The 21,755-nt window shown below is 35.7% G+C and overlaps 1 protein-coding gene across 1 annotated transcript; it reads right to left on the bottom strand.

The window, feature by feature from the left end:
- Positions 1 to 10,519: 10,519 nt before the first annotated feature.
- LOC127839087 (uncharacterized) lies at positions 10,520 to 20,535 on the bottom strand. The gene is made up of 3 exons (XM_052367279.1): positions 20,363 to 20,535; positions 17,553 to 17,639; positions 10,520 to 13,512 (listed from the first exon to the last, which is right to left on the bottom strand). Exons 1-3 carry the CDS (start codon positions 20,483 to 20,485, stop codon positions 12,172 to 12,174), a joined length of 1,551 nt encoding a protein of 516 aa, XP_052223239.1. The 5' UTR covers positions 20,486 to 20,535; the 3' UTR covers positions 10,520 to 12,171.
- Positions 20,536 to 21,755: the final 1,220 nt, after the last annotated feature.

Below are 21,755 nucleotides of genomic sequence, written 5' to 3'. Positions count from 1 at the left end.
ATTAAATTTCTCTCCGGAATCATGTAATAATTAAGTAGTTTTTTCTCAATAGCAGTCCTAAGCCCTCTCAGTCCGTCATGAAGCCAGTGCAGTAAGCTTCGTGAATGAAACTCTGTCTGTGGGGTGTTTTCAGCTTGCCATAATATGATGTTTTTCAACACGTACGATGTTATTTCTTTATTAAGTGGTTGAATTATTTCTTTAAGTATCCATTTAAGCAGAACATACACTTTCGCTTGTGTTTCATTAAGGTTGTTCATAAGTTCTGTTTCACCGGAGTTAAAACAAATCCTCCATTCGATGTGCTTGTTTTTACTTTCCTTAAACCCCGTCGGGGTTACATAGGCTCCTAACGATACGACTTTCTGAACTATAACAGATGGTGGCCAATGACGGGGTCTGACAGCCCATCTGTGTAGGATGCTGGGGCACTGACAGCGTATTGTATATACCATGTCCATATTGAATATTCCTCCCACGGTTCCCGGTAATGCTGGCCCCGCGCGTTCATGGAGCACCGTTCCAAGACTATGTTGATGTTTCAGTCTCGAGAATTCATCTATAAATAAAACACTACTTAATAACAATTCCCCATAACCAATTTCACACAGAGCATTTATAATTGCATAAGGAAGACGCGCTCGCCTTTTTAGTAACAGTTTACAGTGTCCTGGATAAACACCTGTATCGTCCATCCAAAACACACTTATGTCGTCTGGTATAGTGTTAAGATTAATACCAGTTTCTACACATATGACACCGTTCAGTGCGATTAAAAAGTCCCTGTCACTTTCTGCAAGGCGGGTAAGGCCCTCTGCCTTGCTTCCAGCTGTAATTGCAGTAAAACTACATGTCTGTGCATTTTGATGTCTAGCTGTCTTTATAGTAAAAATGCGATTTCGTGCATTTATATTCCTATCATGCTCGCAGTACTTCGCAATCCTCCACCGTCTTATTTCCTCGCCGTATCCGAGCCGAGTCATTATGTTGCAGATCTCCACGGAAACACTTTCGACATAATGCTGAAAACAAATTAGGATGCTCTTTAAGTCAATTTAAGGTGCGCAACGTTATTTTATTCGTCATATAAGCTCTGAAAAACTACACATTTCTTTGTAATAAACTACTCAAGTGTTTGTTGAATTATTAAATAACATCATAAAAAGTAAGCGAACGAATAAATGCATTATTTTGTATTATTTGTTGATCATTTGTATTTTAGAGATTATTGCTAAACATTAGGTTTCATAAATAGTATTGATACAGACTGACACACCATTGTATTATGATACTTAAAATACACATTAGTTATGGCTTATTTTTCTTCAAAAACAATGACCGTTTTTCACAATTTTGAGAAGTTTGCGCGCAAATGTTCACAATTTAAACAAGATGGAAATGGTGGCCTTGGTGTCGCTCACCTGAGTAGAAGAAACCTTAATCAAGGGTTGTTCACCTTGTTTTGTGAAGAGAAAGGGTTTGTTGTTTTGGCGGATGTATACATATATGCGTTATAATAAGTTGTTTTTGTGTGTTTGTATGTGTTTTTTTAAGAAATTTATTTCCCATTGCTACAAAAGTTTATTTTAGATAAAAGTGATACGAGGACAGTATTGAGCAAAAGAAAATGGAAGTAAATTTTCCACAATCTCAGAATCTTTGGATGTTATACGGGATGACATGTTACAACTTGTTTTTGCAAGAACAGCTTTAGATACCGAAAACAACTGTATTGTTTTAACAGATTGAGTTTTCATGAATAGTTATCATATATCATCAGAGTCGAGTCCATTATAAGAATGTAAATGGGTATGCAAATATGTACTAGAAATTCAACATTGATCTTATTTAAGGTACCAAACATCTGACATTTGATCTTTCTCATTGTTACAAATGTGCCCACAGATGCGCAAACAAAAAGTTAACACACACTAGAAATTTGAAAATGTATCATATCAAAACACATTGTAAATCTTTTTGTAATTTAATTGCACAAACAATCTTTAGCACAAATACATTATTTTCTCAAAAACAATTGCCAAAACAACTTAGCCATTTAACCAAACAGTTTTTTGTGCTTCTAAAAATGTTATTAATTGCTGTTGTTTTATTATCCAACATTTTGAACAAAGTTATTATTTTAAACTAACGGAACAATACTCGGACTCACATTGCAATGATATTTCTAAATGAAACAACAATAAAACCTGTTAAAATCCCTAATCTTTGCTAACCACACCCAAACTACTGACTGACTTCAAACTGTATAAGCAGTCTATCTTAATACTGCCCATCTGACATTAAGACAAAGGTATTTGATGTGAGAGCCCAGTAAATTGGGGCAAATTTATAGGGAGCTGTAAGTCTGTGACACAATCATCACATGCCTATTTAAGAAGGCTTCAATCAGTACTTTTTCACTTCAACCATGCAAGCACAGATATAATTGAGTTTTATAGAGAGTAGGATAATTGAATGGAAGTTCATTTTTTAGACTTTACAAAATTGTACTTTAGCCGTATAATGAAAATTGACACGCCCTCTGGCGGCCATGTTTTTCAACAGACCGGAACCAGTTTCGAACTCAGACGATATATCATAAGACCAAATGCTCGGACAAAGTTCTATGAAGATTGGGCCATAAATATGACGTCTATAGTGTAAACAAGGTTTTACTATAGCCATATAAGGAAAACTGTCCCGCCCCCTGGCGGCCATGTTTTCGAACGATCCGGAACCATTTTCAAACTCACCTTAGACATCATAAAGACAAATGGTATGACCAAGTTTCATGACGATTGGACAAAACACGTGACATCTTCAGTATCACAAAGCTTTTTTTATTTGACATAGCGCCTTTGTTTTTGACCTCACGTGACCTAGTTTCGAACTCGACCAAGATTTCATTAGGAAAAATCTTTAAACAAAGTTTCATGAAAATCCGACAAAAATATGCCCTCTAGAGTGTTAACAACACAGCATGTTGACGACAGACTACGGACGACGCACGACGAAGAAAAGGTTATCCCAAAAGCTCACCTGAGCACAAAGTTCTCAGGTGAGCTAAACAAGTTAGCGTCTAATTATTTTCAGAAAGTGAGGGCGAAAGGCCGCTTCACAAATAAGGAAAACAGTCATGATATTTACATTCTATAAAAAAGAAATGTGTGTGTAGTAATAAAAGCGCAATCGACTTATTAATTCTAATAAATAATAATTAATGTTAAACTCTTGAACTGAGTCATATTGTTTCGTTGATTTTAACAAATGAATATGAGGTTTTCCTCTATTTACAGGGTTCGACATTAACTTTTTTACAGCAAGACCATCGGACCAGCTCCTCTTAAAATCTACTAGCCCGAATCTGATGTATACTAGACCATAAATGACATTGCAAATAAACACAATTGTGTCATGTAACTGTTTAATCAGGATTTATCAGTAAAAAATCAGTGAACACCAGAAAGTTATTTTGATGCATAGAGTAAACAGTTTTTGCTTTTCTTCGTCAAGTTCAAACCATGGAAACTCAATTTTCCATTTAGGATAAAATTGACGTTTTCTTTTTTTTATATTCAAGTTTCCTGTCAGTTTTACCGACGGATTCTTCTTTTTTTACTGATTTTTCGGACGAAAATCCGAACTTGAACAAAGCCATTCTTTAAATTACATTCTTTCGTCTGCTACGCCAAAATGTTTGCATTGACGAAACCGATTTTCGATAGAAGTCGTAAAAACATGCTGTAAAGGTTTACGACACTGCAGAAAATCATTAATATTCATGACAACTTGACCAATGGAAAAAGCAATTTCTTCTGGAAGCCCTCCTTTGCGTCTAAAAATAGCGATGAATCATGTGAATGCTCCGTGTTTATTTATATACGCTAGTTTTGTTCTGATGTAAATAACGGATACGAGAGTAATTTTACACATTAAGAAAAAAAGTTTTCACAGCAGTTAGTTATAGTTCTATTAATCATTATAGATTTTTTCATGTACGACCAGTCGGACAAGCTAGCCAGCTAGCCCGCAGTTTAACTAGCCCGACCACCGATCTTACTAGACAATGTCTGTCGGACGTGCCTTAGTGTCGAACCCTGATTTATTATGAAGGAAACGTATGTATTTGTTTCTTTCATTTACGTCATTGAAACGTCCGAGTGTATATATGCTGAAAGGGAGGTGATTGTAGACAAAACTGTAAGCAAAATATAACAGAGATTTTGATAACTCTACGTATGTAAATCGAGCCTCTTACGCTTGCATGCACCATAATCTAGAAAGTTCACCGTTGAACGTTTTTGTTTCTGAAATGATTTATTGATTTTTATTTTCGGTATTTTACATTGAATACATCGGCCTTTGTACAGTTTAATATCTAATTAATATAAATCAGTGTTTCATTTCGTATTCATATAAATCAGAGTGTTTTGTATCGTATTAATATAAATCGGTGTACATTGCAATTCTTTTAGACAGATCGTTAAAGAGACCGCACTTTCACATGCAATACACAATAAAATCACAGTCATCATTCAAAAGTATATATGTAAGAAAGAGATTAAATTGAAAAATTTACAGTTATATTTCAGGGTGTTCCTGAAATAATTTAACTATGTTTATATTCGGTTATTCTTCAATGGATATATCTGCCTATGCTTCCTCGTAGCAGAACCGAAATCAAATAAAGTCTGAGTCATAAAAATTCTTTCGAATGGTGACTGTGATTTGAGAGCGTGTCTCTTTCACGCTCGGGCTAACAGAATGACTAATTAACTTATCCATCATAGTTTCAAAAACAAGAAGACGAATTGTATATTAAGCGTTAGTATTAGCAGCTGGTATCTTCAGCTGGGAATTACTTCGGGGATATGCACATTTAATAATTCCGATTCGTATTCAACGGCAGGGTGTTATGTAACGTTACTATTGTTTTTTTTATTTTCGAGGGATATCGGGGGAAAGCACTTTCCATAGACCTATACGTCTACGTAATAAAACATAAAACAACGAATAAAATGGAAAATACGTCTTTATTTGGGTAACTATGCGTACGACCACAAGCCACATTGGTAACGTGTGACAAAACAAACATAAACAAGTCACAGTTTGATATATATTTCATAACGCATAGCGTGAACTAACACTCATAGAGTTGACACAGAAACAGGCTATATTCCTGGTCAATTAGTCTATTCGACGAGGACAATTACCATCAATACAATGCAATCATCGACCTCTATCGGAGACGTGCTTATGCAATGGAAAACAATTTTCCTCTAATTCGCTGCGCTTAAACTAGGAAAATTGTATTTCTATGTTTAGACGCACACATGACAGTACTTCTTTACGAGTTTTAATGCGGTTCTTTTCAAAACATGTGATATGTCATCCTGTGTCGATATACCGTTTCATATGAAATCGTTGTTTTCTAGTGTATATCCAATAAGTTCTTATCGTAAAGAGGTATTAATAATTTATGGAATATTACACTACTTGGGTGTTCCGCTATGTTTTATCTCACTCGTTGATTATAAAACATCTTGCTCCACTTGTCGGGCCGACTAGTGGAATAAAACAATCAATTGCGGGCTCGTGGAATAAAACAATAAACAGCGGGCTCGTGGAATAAAACAATCAATTGCGGGCTCGTGGAATAAAACAATCAATTCGTGCTCTACAAAAGAGGAACACCTCGGTTCTGTTATATCTTCTATATTGGCAACGATTTAATATTTTTATTCCAATAAGTTAATTTAGATGCGGTGGTAAGCTGTAATGGTACATCTTACCATTACACATATGTCACCAGCGGGTGTATTTTATACAAACATTGTCTGCTGACTTGCCTGAGAGTGACGACTGTACAAGCTACTGGGACTGAGGTTGCTTTCAGAATCTGAACCCGTACGACTGTTACCACCACCTTCCGCCATTTTCTGAAAGTAAAAAGGTATTTTGATTGCAAAAGATACTTTAAAAAAGGTACTATGAAAGGGTTAATATACGTTGATAACAGTTTATTTGAATTTACCTCGCCTAAAGCGATACCAAAAAGTTCAAATCAATTTATAAATTATTATGTCGCACAACGTTTTATAAAGAATTTTAATACACATATATGTACCTGAATATTGAAAAGCCTCAAAGTCTCTTATCCCCCTGGTTCATAATGGGTCTATGTGCTAATGGAAAACTGAAATTGAACATTCTTTCATCAAACGGGTAAATAGTAAAAAAACATTGCCCACTTCGTATCTATGAACCTCGTGATAAACTACAAACAGTCTTACGACTTGAATAAAAAACATGAGTAAGCCAAAGGAATACTGATTTCAAAACTTAACGGGTATATCCGAGTGCGTGACGATTCGACTATATTTAAAAACAAGCGTTTGAACTTGCAAACAATTATTTGTATACAAAAAATTATCAATCGAAAAAGCTCTATGAAGAACTATTATAATTATGAACATGAAGAAACGTGACAAAGATGACCTATCGCCCCCAAACAAATTAACCGATAATAAAACCCAAGCAATGTTCAATTTCAAGGTGTAGTAATTTCAAACGATGTTAAAATGACTTAATTTTTGCACTTTCGATTTCAAGTCTTATCATGATCCATTCCGCTAGATTTTCTGAGTTATTACTTCGGTGTGTTAACGAACTTTATTTGCTATTATAACATATCATCTACTACCACGACGAATTTTATACAATAACAGGTCACATTTATGCTCGATCATGTGAGAAAAAACAAAACACATATTGAAGGTTAGGTCATATATCAAGAGCCTTCACTTTCGATTTAAGAACATTCGAAATGAATTATGTGAGGAATGTGTAATAAATGTATGTTGTACATTGACATTTATTGTTCGTATATTCTTATTTCATATAAAAACATTTTGGTGTAAAATACGCCAATAAACTTAACGATAATCATTAACTTACCTGCGGAACATAAGTTTGCAAATGGGAATTTCCATTGTGTAAGAACATTGCTTAATCACTTCCGTCCACGGTTACGTGATAAAGGCATTCTTAAAATAGCTACTGTATTTGCGCAATCAATAACAAATTTATCAAAGCACTGTCAATTGTAAGCGTATCTTTATGCTGTATAGTCCACTGTCCTAAATCCGCCACTCCATACAAATAAGACTGTATTACTTTGATAGTCTTGATAGTCAAGGAGAGTTAATTGTGTCCATTATAAATTCGAGTCATCGCGTTATGTGCATACACCCTTAATCCCTTCTTGTTATTACACGCTTATTATGTTTAATTTTTAATATGGACGAATGTTAATTAAATGCCTTTATGGTTAACATTGAATTTTATAAATCCATTAATATCATGTCGTTCATAATGCGTTCCGTTCCCCACGAATAACACCAGTTTTAGAACTCAACAAATGAAACGTAAATATTACATGTATTAAGAAGTAGTTCAAGACATTGCAACCCTGTATTAACAACTCAATGCTGCCTACTAATGACTTGGAATACAAAAAATATTCAGTAAGCTTAACGTGATTCTCGATCTACGATTTTACAACCACGCTCCTAAAAACAAACTTGAAAATGCACTCCCTGCTCCGTATAAACACATGTTTTGAACTAAATAGGATTTACTATGGAGCATGGATTGTATAAAAACATATTTCCAAGCAGTCTAAACTTTTACAATAATGAGGCGAATTCACATGAATGTTTGCGGATCGGCTCATTGCGTTTTAAAATATCATGCAAATACTAAATGTTGTTTTCTCAGCTAAAAAAAATGTAGAAAACTAAGAAGCTGCACTGTCTTCATTTTCCGAACTTTCGGACGACTCGATCACCTGCCTCGAAACTGTTGACGTTTCCACTACTAGAATGCGAGTGAGAACGTTCCAGTAAACGACTTTGTGTCGACACATGTTCTATTTTAGACAAAAGCATGCTAAGTTGCTGTCTAGCAACAATACCTTTGTGTTTCCCGTCTCATCTAAAATGACGTAACGTAAACTACGTTTGTTCGACTTTAACGCCGAAGGTGTGCTAGCGTACGACTCTTTGTCTGGCGCACTAATGCCCCTTGTACCTTGCGATTCCGAATTAAATAAAGAACTTCAGTTGCAAAAGACAAGAACACATTCGGTCAATTTGTATTTCTCGGCCATGACGAAATCGAGAGTGGTATTCAAAAGCTTTCTTCAGGAACATACCCGCCTAGCATGCTGTATGAGTCCTATACAGGTCCGATATGGTTTTATTTTGCGTTAACTATACCAGCACGATATCCGTTCGGGATGTTGGACCGATATTGTATACATACACGCAGAAAGAAGGCAGTGCCTAAGTAAAAAAATACACAGATTCCAATGCACATGATAAATGTTATACTTAATCAGGGGAAGAGGTAAAATGGCTTGATACACAGTAGAATGTAGCCCCGTACGTATCTCCAATGTTGTCATATTTCAGTCTTCAGGGAGGTCACGGGTTCGATCCCCACTGTGTGACTGTTCTCAAGATCTCCGAATAAGGCACCAAGTAGTGGTTCTACCCAGGCCCAAGACTCATTGAATAGTCAAATTGCGTCGATGCTCCAGACGTATCCTGCAAATACAGTGAAGAAGAAAAAGAAGAAGAAAAAGAAGAAGAAGAGACTTCATGCAGTAGAGCTATTTTTGTTATGTGAATGAAACATAATGACCAACTTTGTTACAACTAGCTTATTGGAATATTCTGTAGATACATAGCTAACTAGCTACTTAAATATATTTGATAGATGGACCTCATGTATTTATATGTTTATAACTCTTTTCCGATATCGTTTTAATGGATTTTACGTAATCACGACATTTGAGCACTTAACGCATATGTGAAGGGTTTAATTTATACGTTACGTTTCGGCACTCATGTTTTCATTTTCTATCTGAAATGTAAATTTCATTTGTGTCGTTTCAACGGTGCGTTTTGTTAGTAAGTAATTCTGGGGTAATTATGAGGCTCGGTTCGCCCTCAAACCGTTTATAACCCCCAATGCTTTGGATGAACTGATCTAATGCGGCGATCTCAACTTTCATCATTTATGTTTATATTCTGTTACAAAGGTAGCAGATCAGAACATTTATGTTTATATTCTTTAACAAAAGTAGCAGATCAGAACATTTATGTTTGTATTCTGTTTCAATGGTAGCAGATCAGAACACGAATTTCTCTCCTGAAATAGTTTGTGGACTTTCACTGTGAGTTATATTGTTTGTGCAGTTAACCTATGAGAACAATTACAGTCGTATGCCGAAGTACAATACGAACATGATTGAAATGTAAATTTTATTAATATAGTTTTATCATTCATTACAATCGAAACAATACATAATACAAATTATAACATTCATAATAATAATACATAATACAATTGACAAGTGATCTTGTGTCCAAAGCTGGTTGTAGTTAATGCTACAAAAATGAATTTAATTACAATAACCGAAAAAACTGCTAAACATAACAAACAAGGACGTTTATGACCATCTAAGAAATCAAAGTGTATCGTTATGCTTGGTGGCGCGACTAACTAAATCATAGAATGAATATTCTGACATTAATAGTGATAGATGTTTCTCTTCAAAACTAAACTTAAAAATATCTGTCTAAAACACTAAACAAAAAAATACTAGCAGTCTATGACCATTGGATGTCCTTAAAAATGTAACATTTTAGTTTCCAACAAACATTTATTGGTACACAAACAGAATTACAACAAAACAAACAAAATGAATAAAGAAGGACTGGTTGTGTTGATACAGTTACATTCTGTTTATTTCTGATTTATTTAGATACCACCAGAGTTTCAATCACTGCAAAAGTCAGTCATGTACAGTAACATACAGTATATTCTGATTGATTTAGATACCACCAGAGTTTCAATCACTGCAGAAGTCAGTCATGTACAGTAACATACTGTATATTCTGATTGATTTAGATACCACCAGAGTTTCAATCACAGCAGAAGTAAGTCATGTACATTTACATACTGTATATTCTGATTGATTTAGATACCACCAGAGTTTCAATCACAGCAGAAGTAAGTCATGTACAGTAACATACTGTATATTCTGATTGATTTAGATACCACCAGAGTTTCAATCACTGCAAGTCAGTCATGTAGAGTAACATACAGTATATTCTGATTGATTTAGATACCACCAGAGTTTCAATCACTGCAAGTCAGTCATGTAGAGTAACATACAGTATATTCTGATTGATTTAGATACCACCAGAGTTTCAATCACTGCAGAAGTAAGTCATGTACAGTAACATACAGTATATTCTGATTGATTTAGATACCACCAGAGTTTCAATCACAGCAGAAGTAAGTCATGTACAGTAACATACAGTATATTCTGATTGATTTAGATACCACCAGAGTTTCAATCACTGCAAGTCAGTCATGTAGAGTAACATACAGTATATTCTGATTGATTTAGATACCACCAGAGTTTCAATCACTGCAGAAGTAAGTCATGTACAGTTACATACTGTATATTCTGATTGATTTAGATACCACTAGAGTTTCAATCACTGCAGAAGTCAGTCATGTACAGTTACATACTGTATATTCTGATTGATTTAGATACCACCAGAGTTTCAATCACAGCAGAAGTAAGTCATGTACAGTTACATACAGTATATTCTGATTGATTTAGATACCACTAGCGTTTCAATCACTGCAGAAGTCAGTCATATACAGTTACATACTGTTTATTCTGATTGATTTAGATACCACTAGAGTTTCAATCACTGCAGAAGTCAGTCATGCTGGGATGCTTCGTTCCCGCATGCCTATCTTTAATACCATGGAGCTTGTTTTTTTAATCTGTTCCATTTATGTTTTGGTTTAAGCGCGGAAGTGTGGGAATATTTTTTAATAAACGAAAAATCAAACAGGAATACAATTTTCCCGTTACAAATATTTGAGGCAAAAATTTTAGTGTTCAAAAGAACATACTTTTTTATATAAAAAAGTAAAGTAATGGATATTGGCATTTAAACGCATATGCTTACACCTATCTGTACACGGTTTTTCAGGCATAACCCAGATGATGTTTATACCCATCATAAACTAAAGTACACTTTCCACTAAACTAAAGCACTATTTTCAATTATTTCATGACGTACCTCACCCAAAAGCATAGACTAAAAGATACTGTTTTGTCTTCATTTAATCATCGTGTTCTGATTAAATGAGCCTTGTTCTGAGAAAACTGGGCTTAATGCATGTGCGTAAAGTGTCATCCCAGATTAGCATCTGCAGTCCGCCTAAACTTAATTTTCGGTAAGGAGGGACTTCCTTGAAACTTAAAATACCATAAAAGCGGAAAGTGTCGTCCCTGATTAGCCTGTGCGGACTGCACATGCATATAGCTCAGAACGCGACTCAAATGAAAGTTACATGTGTCGTCTTAAAACAAAAGTAGTATTACTTGTGGTTCCGATCGAACACTGAATATGCATTTGTTTGATCCATCTCGAACACTAACAAATACCAAAAAAGCAATAAAAGTTAACTGTTAATGACATCAGCCTTAAATACTGCGTAAGTTTAGATAATATTGCATAAATAGATATAATGATCTTGTTTTGCAATATTTTTTGGCATGATGTACAAAACGACATGTAAATGCATATGTCCATATGGATAAGATTCGTTTGTTTATGAACGCGACTCATGTGTCCATATGGATAAGATTCGTTTGTTTATGAACGCGACGCATATGTCTTTATGTCTCACATTAAAAACCCTATGTGTGGATCTGAAAATTACAAATACACAAACTGTTGTCCCTATTTGCCCGACGAGTCCGATACTAGTATTCAAAGTACGTAAACACACCAGTGGCAGACAATTTCAAATACTACTTATTTTCTCTCGAACGCTTTAATTTAATCTGTGACAACGTTTTATATTAACAATATGTATGCTTATATGAGCGTTCATAAATATGAAAACAATAGGTTGAGCATCCATTAAATTAATACTGCATAAAAAATAATATAATTTTCAAAATGTAATACCGTATAACCCGTCAATATGCACAATTATTGCTGTATGCATGTTTTGAAGCGAATATGTGACTATAAGTATAGTCATGATTCACGTATTTATATTTCTTTACTATACAAACATTCTAAAGACCAATTTGGGATTAGAACAGCCTTCCATGAGCATACGTGCAGCCACCTCTAACTCTATCTCTTCCTCGCGTTTCCGTATCGCATACACCATGAAATCCGGGACATCCTGCTCACCGTTTTCATTTTCACATTTCGCAACTCTGTTCATCTCCTCCAGATACAGCATCTCCAGCTCGATCCTTGTTTTGCTAAACCACAGCATCGGCTCTGGGGAGGCGACAATGGCCTTTCGTATCTTCTCCAATCTCAGTATTACATTGGGACCCATCTCAATCATTTCTGTGATATCTATTATCCATTGACGCTTCAGCGCATCATCCAAACCACAGGCTTCCATTAAATTTCTCTCTGGAATCATGTAGTAATTAAGTTGTTTTTTCTCAATAGCAGCCCTAAGCCCTCTCAGTCCGTCATGAAGCCAGTGCAGTAAGCTACGTGAATGAAACTCTGTCTGTGGGGTGTTTTCAGCTTGCCATAATATGATGTTTTTCAACACGTACGATGTTATTTCTTTATTAGTTGGTTTAATTATTTCTTTAAGGATCCATTTAAGCAGAATATACACTTTCGCTTGTGTGTCATTAAGGTTGTTCAAAAGTTCTGTCTCACCGGAGTTAAAGCAAATCCTCCATTCGATGTGCTTGTTTTCACTTTCCTTAAATCCCGTCGGGGTTACATAGGCTCCTAACGATACGACTTTCTGAACTATAACTGATTGTGGCCAATGACGGGGTCTGACAGCCCATCTGTGTAGGATGCTGGGGCACTGACAGCGTATTGAATATACCATGTCAAACTTGAATAATCCTCGCAAGGTTTCCGGTAATGCCGGCCCCGCGCGTTCATGGAGCACCGCTCCCAGCGCTCCAAGCCTATGTTTATTTATCAGTCTCGAGCATTCATCTATAAATAAAACACTACTTAATAGCAATTCTCCATAACCAATTTCACACAGAGCATTTATAATTGCATTAAGAAGACGCGCTGGCCTTTTTAGTAACAGTATGCAGTGTCCTGGATAAACACCTGTATCATCCATCCAAAACACACTTATGTCGTCTGGTATAGTGTTTAGATTGATACCAGTTTCTACACATATGACACCGTTCAGCGTTAATAAAAAGTCCCTGTCACTTTCTAAAAGGCAGGTAAGGCCCTCTGCCTTGCTTCCAGCTGTCTTTAGTGTTATACTACTTAGTCGTGCATTTGCATGCCTATCAAATTCGCAGTACTTCGCAACCCTCCACCGTCTTATTTCCTCGCCGTATCCGAGCCGAGTCATTATGTTGCAGATCTCCACGGAAACACTTTCGACATAATGCTGAAAACAAATTAGGATGCTCTTTAAGTAAATTTAAGGTGCGCAACGTTATTTTATTCGGCATATAAGCTCTGAAAAACTACATATATCTGAATGTGATTGACACATAGTTTCAGAAAAAAAGTTTTATTTATTTACAAATCGAGTCTATTTCTTTATAATAAACTACTCAAGTGTTTGTTGAATTGTTAAATAACATCATAAAAAGTAAGCGAACGAATAAATGCATTATTTTGTATTATTTGTTGATCATTTGTGTTTTAGAGAATATTGCTAAACATTAGGTTTCATAAATAGTATTGATACAGACTGACACACCATTGTACTATGATACTTAAAATACACATAAGTTATGGCTTATTTTCCTTCAAAAACAATGGCCGTTTTTCACAATTTTGAGAAGTTCGCGCGCAAATGTTCACAATTTAAACAAGATGGAAATGGTGGCCTTGGTGTCGCACACCTGAGTAGAAGAAACCTTAATCAAGGGTTGTTCACCTTGTTTTGTGAAAAGAAAGGGTTTGTTGTTTTGGCGGATACATACATATATGCGTTATAATAAGTAGTTTTTGTGTGTTTGTATATGTTTTTTTAAGAAATTTATTTCCCATTGTTACAAAGGTTTATTTTTGGATAAAAGTGATACGAGGACAGTATTGAGCAAAAGAAAATGGAAGTAAATTTTCTACAATCTCAGCATCTTTGGATGTTATACGGGATGACATGTTACAACTTGTTTTTGCAAGAACAGCGTTAGATACCGAAAAAAACTGTATGAATTTAACAGATTGAGTATTCATGAAATAGTTTTTGCATAATTAAATTCAATTTATTGAATAGTTATCATATATCATCAGAGTCGAGTCCATTATAAGAATGTTAATGGGTATGCAAATAAGTACTAGAAATTCAACATTGATCTTATTTTAAAGTACCAAAACATCTGACATTTGATCTTTCTCATTGTTACAAATGTGTCCACAGATGCGCAAACTTTTAAGTTAACACACACTAGAAATTTGAAAATGTATCATATCAAAACAAACTGTAAATCTTTTTGTAATTTAATTGCACAAAACAATCTTTAGCACAAATACATTATTTTCTCAAAAACAATTGCCAAAACAACTAAGCCATTTAACCAAACCGTTTTTTGTGCTTCTAAAAATGTTATTAATTGCTGTTGTTTTATTATCCAACATTTTGAACAAAGTATTTATTTTAAACTAACGGAACAATAATCGGACTCACATTGCAATGATATTTCTAAATGAAACAACAATAAAACCTGTAAAAGTCCCAAATCTTTGATAACCACACCCAAACTACTGACTGACTTCAAACTGTATAAGCAGTCTATCTTAATACTGCCCATCTGACATCAAGACAAAGGTATTTGTTGTGAGAGCCCAGTAAATTGGGGCAAATTTATAGGGAGCTGTAAGTCTGTTACACAATCATCACATGCCTATTTAGGAAGGCTTCAATCAGTACTATTTCACTGCAACCATGCAAGCAAAGATATAATTGAGTTTTATAGAGAGAAGGATAATTGAATGGAAGTTCATTTTTAAGACTTTACGAAATTGTACTTTAGCCGTATAACGAAAATTGACACGCCCTCTGGCGGCCATGTTTTTCAACAGACCAGAACCAGTTTCGAACTCAGACGATCTATCATAAGGCCAAATGTTCGGACAAAGTTCCATGAAGATTGCACCATAAATATGACGTCCATAGTGTAAACAAGGTTTTACTAAAGCCATATAAGGAAAACTGTCCCGCCCCCTGGCGGCCATGTTTTCGAACGATCCGGAACCATTTTCAAACTCACCTTAGACATCATACAGACAAATGGAATGACCAAGTTTCATGACGATTGGACAAAACATGTGACATCTTCAGTATTACAAATCTTTTTTTATTTGACAAAGCGCCTTTGTTTTGACCTCACGTGACCCAGTTTCGAACACGACTAAGATTTCATAAGGAAAAATCTTTGGACAAAGTTTCATGAAAATCCGACAAAAATATGACCTCTAGAGTGTTAACAACACAGCATGTTGACGACAGACTACGGACGACGCACGACGAAGAAAAGGTTATCCCAAAAGCTCACCTGTGAGATAAAAAAGTTAGCGTCTAATTATTTTCAGAAAGTGAGGGCGGAAGGCCGCTTCACAAATAGGGAAAAAAGTCATGATATTTGCATTCTATCAAAAAGAAATATTTGTGAAGTAATAAAAGCGCGATCGACTTATTAATTCTAATAAAATAATAATGAATGTTAAACTCTTGAACTGAGCCATATCGGTTCATTGATTTTAACAAATGAAAATGACGTTATTTTCTCTATTTTTTATGAAGGAAACTTATGTGTTTGTTTCTTTCATTTACGTCATTTAAACGCCCGAGTGTATACATACTGAAAGGGAGGCGATTGTAGACAAAAATATAAGCAAAATATAACAGAGATTGTGATAAGTCTACGTATGGAAATCGAGCCTCTTACGCTTGCATGCACCTAAATCCAGACGGTTCACCATTGAAAGTTTTTGTTTCTGAAATGATTTACTGATTTTCTATTCTCGGTATTTCTACAATCGATCATCGGTCTTTTACAATTTTTATCTTATTTATATAAATCAGTGTTCTATATCTTATTTATTAATCTGTGTACAACGACATTATTTTAGCCAGATCGTTAAAGAGACCTAACTTTCGCAAGCAATACGCAATAAAATCACAGTCATCATTCGAAAGTATGTATGTAAGTGTAGCCCCGACAATATTTTACATTTTTACATAGAGTTACACAATAAAGAGATAAAAATATTACAGTTTCGTTTCAAGGTGTTTCTAAAATAATTTTACTATGTTTATATTCTGTTTTTCTTTAATGGATATATCTGCCTTTGCTTCCTCGTAGCAGAACCGACAAAAAAATAAAGTCTCTGAGTCACAAAAATACTTTCGAATGGTGACTCTGATTTAAGAGCCTGTCTCTTTCACACTCGGGCTAACAGAATGACTAATTAAATGTGTCTTGTTCTGTGAAAATTGGGCAAAATGCATGTGCGTAAAGTGTCGTCCCAGATTAGCTTTGCAGACCACACAGGCTAATCAGGGACGACATTTTCCGCTTTAATAGTATTTTTCGTTTAAAGGAAGTCCCTTTTTGCCGAAAATCTAGTTTAAGCAGAAAGTGTCGTCCCTGATTAGCCTGTGCGGACTGCACAGGCTAATCTGGCACGGCACTTTACGCACAGGTTTTATGCCCGGTTTTCTCAGAACAAGACATATTTATAACGTGTGACAAAAACAAACGTAAACAAGTCACATTTTCATGTAGATTTCATAAAGCATAGCATGAACTAACGCTCATATAGTTTACACAGAAACATAATATATTAATACAGATAATCATTTCCATGAGAAAACTTATGAATATTTAATATCCAATTAATTAAAATATTACGAAAATAAACGTGTTCATTGGGCAGTTACGCAACGCCTAATGTCTATTCGACGAGGACAATTACCGCCAATACAATACAATGAGCGACCCTACCAGAGACTTTTTTATGCAATGGAAAATAAATTCCTCAAATTCGCTACGCTCAAACTAGGGAAATTATATTTCTATGTTTAGACGTCACACGCATACATCCCATTCGTTCTTATCGAAAGGAGGTAAATTTATATAAATGGAATATTACAATACTGAGGTGTTCCGGTCTATTGAATCACACATGTTGATTGTGTAACATCGTGTTCCAATCGCCCTGGGAGCTCGACGAATAAAACAATATACAATCATGTAATATTTTCTTATTTGGCAACGTTTTAATATGTTTATTCCACAAAGTTAACTTGGATGAATGTTAAAATCTTATAGGTGACCTACACAGATCATGGAACAATCTTTGTGTAGGACAAAATGGTGTATTATGCCTATCTTAGTTGTACGTCGCAAATTTGACTCCCCCACGTATGTTACAAGCGGCTTTATTTCATACATCCATTGTCTGCTAACTTGCCTGAGAGTGACGACTGTACATGCTGCTGTGAGTGAGGTTGCTTTCAGACTCTGACCCCGTACGACTGATACCTCCTTCCGCCATTTTCTGAAAGTAAATATGGATTTTCATTGCCGAACATACTATTAAATATGTATTATGAAACGGATAATATGCGTTCGTATTTACATTTTGAATGAATAAACATGCAGTTAGCGGTATTTAAGAATTACCACAATTTAAGCGTCGCCAAAATGTTTAAACTAATATAAAAACTAGAACTGTCGCGGCCAAGGCCGACGCGTTTCCCCACGCCGCATGTTTGACCCAGGGGTTAGATCAAATTCCAATAGTGCACTGTCGCATATACGCTCATAGCTACCATGTGTGTAAGTTTGAAGGTTCAAGTGCTAATTGTGAAGGAGGAGATAGTGGCCTGGACGGACGGCACGCATGTTGTAAGAAAAATGAGTGAAAATCTCTGACCCGGCCCCAGCTCAACCCCCATAACTTTTGAACCAGGGTCAGATCAAAATTACAAATAGTGCACTGTCGCACATATGCTCTTAGCTACCGTGTGTGTAATGCTCCGTTTACACCATGTTAACGGCGACCACGACAGTCCCGTTTGTCCGAAACGTATCGCGCCGTGTGGCTTTTGCAATTTTTTACCTTTAATCCAAGGTTTGGTAGGTTGAGCTAAGTTTCCTGACGGTTTATCAAGGTATCCGTGACGTGCCGTCGAAGCGAAAACGCGGCACTTCGACGATGCGCTTAGTTTTCATCCACGGTCTGCCACGGATGTATAAATGTTGCTTCAAGGTTCGATGCGTTCTGTTAAGTTCCCGCACGTTGTTTGCGTTTGTCATGCAGGTCTGATACGTTGTACACGTTTGTCATTCATTTGTCACGTTCTGTGAAGGTACCGTGCGGATCAAACGTAGAGATCCGAGAGGTTTCGGGCACGATTGTGCTCCCTGTATAAAAGAAAACTCTCAAGCAACAGTATTTATTATAACAAAATAATTCCAGTGACATGGATGTGAACGACGATGATGATTTTGTGTTTGCCTGCTTATTTGCAGCATTAATAAAATCTTTGCGTTGTAAAGAGCTGAAAGAAGCAAAAAAGTCCGGGAAAAGACGAAAAAGGAGGCCAAGGTCCCTGTGGGTTCGTCCATGGCTATCGGAAGCAAGAAGGCAGCAGCAAGGGCACTTTGATTCATTTCTTTCCAAGGAACTCCGCAACGAAGATATCAACACCTTTCAGAATTATCTGAGGATGCCCCCAGAACTATTCGACGAGATCCTTGAACGGATATCTCAAGTCATCCCAAGACAAGATACGAAGTATCGCTCCTCCCTTACACCTGGATTGAAACTGGCACTGACTCTGAGGCATTTGGTGGAAGGCAAGTACTTTCAGGTTGTTCCTCCACTTGAACGTCGTTTGCAGCGCGGGGGGGGGGGGGGGGGAGGGGGGGTAGCCTTTGTTCGACGCTTTCTTGGTGGCATGTTTGCTCATCGAGTGTTCAGACTGAAATGAAAGTTTCCTAAAAAAAAGGCTTTTATATACTCAGCTTCAGACCGCGCGAATCTTGTCAGACCGAACAACAACTCAACTGGCCGTAAAGCATCTGCCTGCAAAACGCAACACACCGTAACGGGTCGGATTGAACACGTAGCTAAACGGCTATCAATTATCCTTGCTTGCCGTGGTTATATTGACAAAGCGTAACAAAACGTAACACAACGTGATAGAAACTTAACATGTCGGGGAATGAAAAGGATTCCCGTCAGAGTACGGACACTTTTCGGGTTTTGTTACGGCCTGCTACGTACTGTCAAGTTGTGTTGCGTTTAACAAGTTCTATCACGTTTCTCATTTCCGCCGTGACTGCCGTGGCAAATGTTTTGACAGTTTAAAATTTTGGCACGGCAACCACGGCAACCCCGTTGTGTCACATTTGACTATTCCGTTCCCCTACGTTGCCTCACGTTCATCCCGTTTCCTCCATGGCCGCCGGGAACATGGTGTAAACAAGTTTCAAAGTTCTAGTGCTGATAGTGTAGGATGAGATAGTTGCCAGGACGGACAGACGGACGGACTGACAGCTGAGATAACCACATAATACCAACGCTTCGAAAAACGTGGGGATAATTACTATGCTGCATAACATATCATAACGCAGTCTATTCTATAAAAATGTACTAGAATATTGAAAAGACGCAAAGTCTCCAATCCCCCAGGTTTAAATTGACCAATGTGCTAATGGAAAACTGTATTGGAACAATGTTTCAAACGGATCATGAGTTAAAGATAACAGTGTTACGACTTTAATAAAAAAAACAATAACCGGAGTTAGCCAAAGTAATACTGATGTAAAAACTTAACGGTTATTCCAAAGTCTGTTATGATTGCTACACGTTTGAACTTGCAAACACATATTTATAAACAAGTTATCGGTCGAAAAAATTCTTTGAAGAACTAGACTAAATAAGAACATGATATGAAGTAACATGACACATATAACATATACCTTCAAAAAAAACTTAAATAAATCACAAGCAAATTAACAGTTTGTATGCACTTACGATTTCTAGATCAATCGGACTAAGTTTCTGAGTTATAATTTCAAGTGTTCACAAAGTTCGTTTGCATTTATAACTTATTGTAATAAAAACATTTCATCATAGCATGTACTGATCCTTTATAGTCCATGTAATAGTACTGGTGACATACCCACAACATTTAAATCAAGAGTATGCAAAATCACAGACTTTTCATATGTAACCAAGCTGAAAAAAGTCAATCACATAATTGTAGCTACCTGTATCTTAGTTTGTGATAAATGTTCAAAGTCAACAATCTGGCCTATGATGTTTCGACAATTAATGATGTTGATAACCCAAAATGTCCTATGGACGTTCTGATATTTAACCTGTTTTTTCATGTCATGTGGTTTTATGACATGGTATCATTTATATAGGTGAAGTGAATGTAAGATAATTGAAATATTATCTGACTTTATGCATTTTTTTTCTATTTATAGAACATCGGTTGATTAAACTATTTGTACTTTGCCCTACCATGTGATATACAGATAAAGGTTGCACTATATTTGACTGAGAAGCATAAAATATTATTGTGTATGCAATCTTTGGGTTTATTTTCATGTCACAGTGGACACACTGATCCCAAGAATAAAATAGAACAAGCTAAGTAGTTCTTACAAATTCAATAAATGACAAGTCAAAATATTGACTGAAAATATTGGCCACAATATTTTTTTGTTTCAAATTCGTGTTTAAACATAACTATTATTACACTATACAGTATTTTGTGATTGCGCAAAAGTTAAAACAAAACGTTTTCGATAGATTTTTATAGATTTTCATATGATCTAGAAACTTTTTTTTATAGAAGCAGTTCATGTTATGAACTTTTTTTTGTTATCACTTTCTGCAAACCGACTAAATGGTACTAATTTTGTTAATGAAAAGTTTGGAATTATTAAGTACAGTTTTGCATTTGATCGCTTAATGTTTTTATTTTATTTTAGGCCTCTATAAACAAAGTGCTGTAACACGGTTTTGAAATAGCTGTTGTTACTTTTTATGCATACTGCTTTTTAGCGCAGATAATTGGTCACAAATTCTGTAAAGGTACGTTGTGTCGACTTTAGATACTGTCCAAATATATCTGTGTGCGTTTTGATGATAGTCTACAAGTTTATGTTGTGGACATACATGTGTGACTGTGACGCGATAGCATTCGCATGTTTTTATTAAAAGTTCATTTTGAAATATATGATTTATAACGGTATCTTTTTCTTCCGTGGACTTTTTAACCAGTCACGCACTCGAATGACTATTGTCGTTTATTTTAACATGAGTGGTCCATAAACATACAACACCATGATAGGTATCAGAGTTCCTTAGTGAATAGTATGGACGTGTGTCTTGGAAAATAAATTAGGAGTTTCCATGATTTGTTACGTTAAATGTCACATTGTAACAGAGTACCAAGCAAAAGATGGACGTGCTTTTAAATTGTTTTATCTCATAGTCGAAAAGCTTTTTTTTTAATATAAATATTAATTTATTTTTAGTTTATTTCTATGACGATTTTATTTATCACACAAACAAGGGACAAAATTGTCACAAAACCAGGTTTAAAAAAAAAAAAGTATGATAGAGGGAGACAACTGCAACTCAAAATGT

Source organism: Dreissena polymorpha, chromosome 7 (assembly GCF_020536995.1).
Source record: "Dreissena polymorpha isolate Duluth1 chromosome 7, UMN_Dpol_1.0, whole genome shotgun sequence".
NCBI lineage: Eukaryota > Metazoa > Mollusca > Bivalvia > Myida > Dreissenidae > Dreissena > Dreissena polymorpha.
This window is presented reverse-complemented; position numbering and strand designations above follow the sequence as displayed.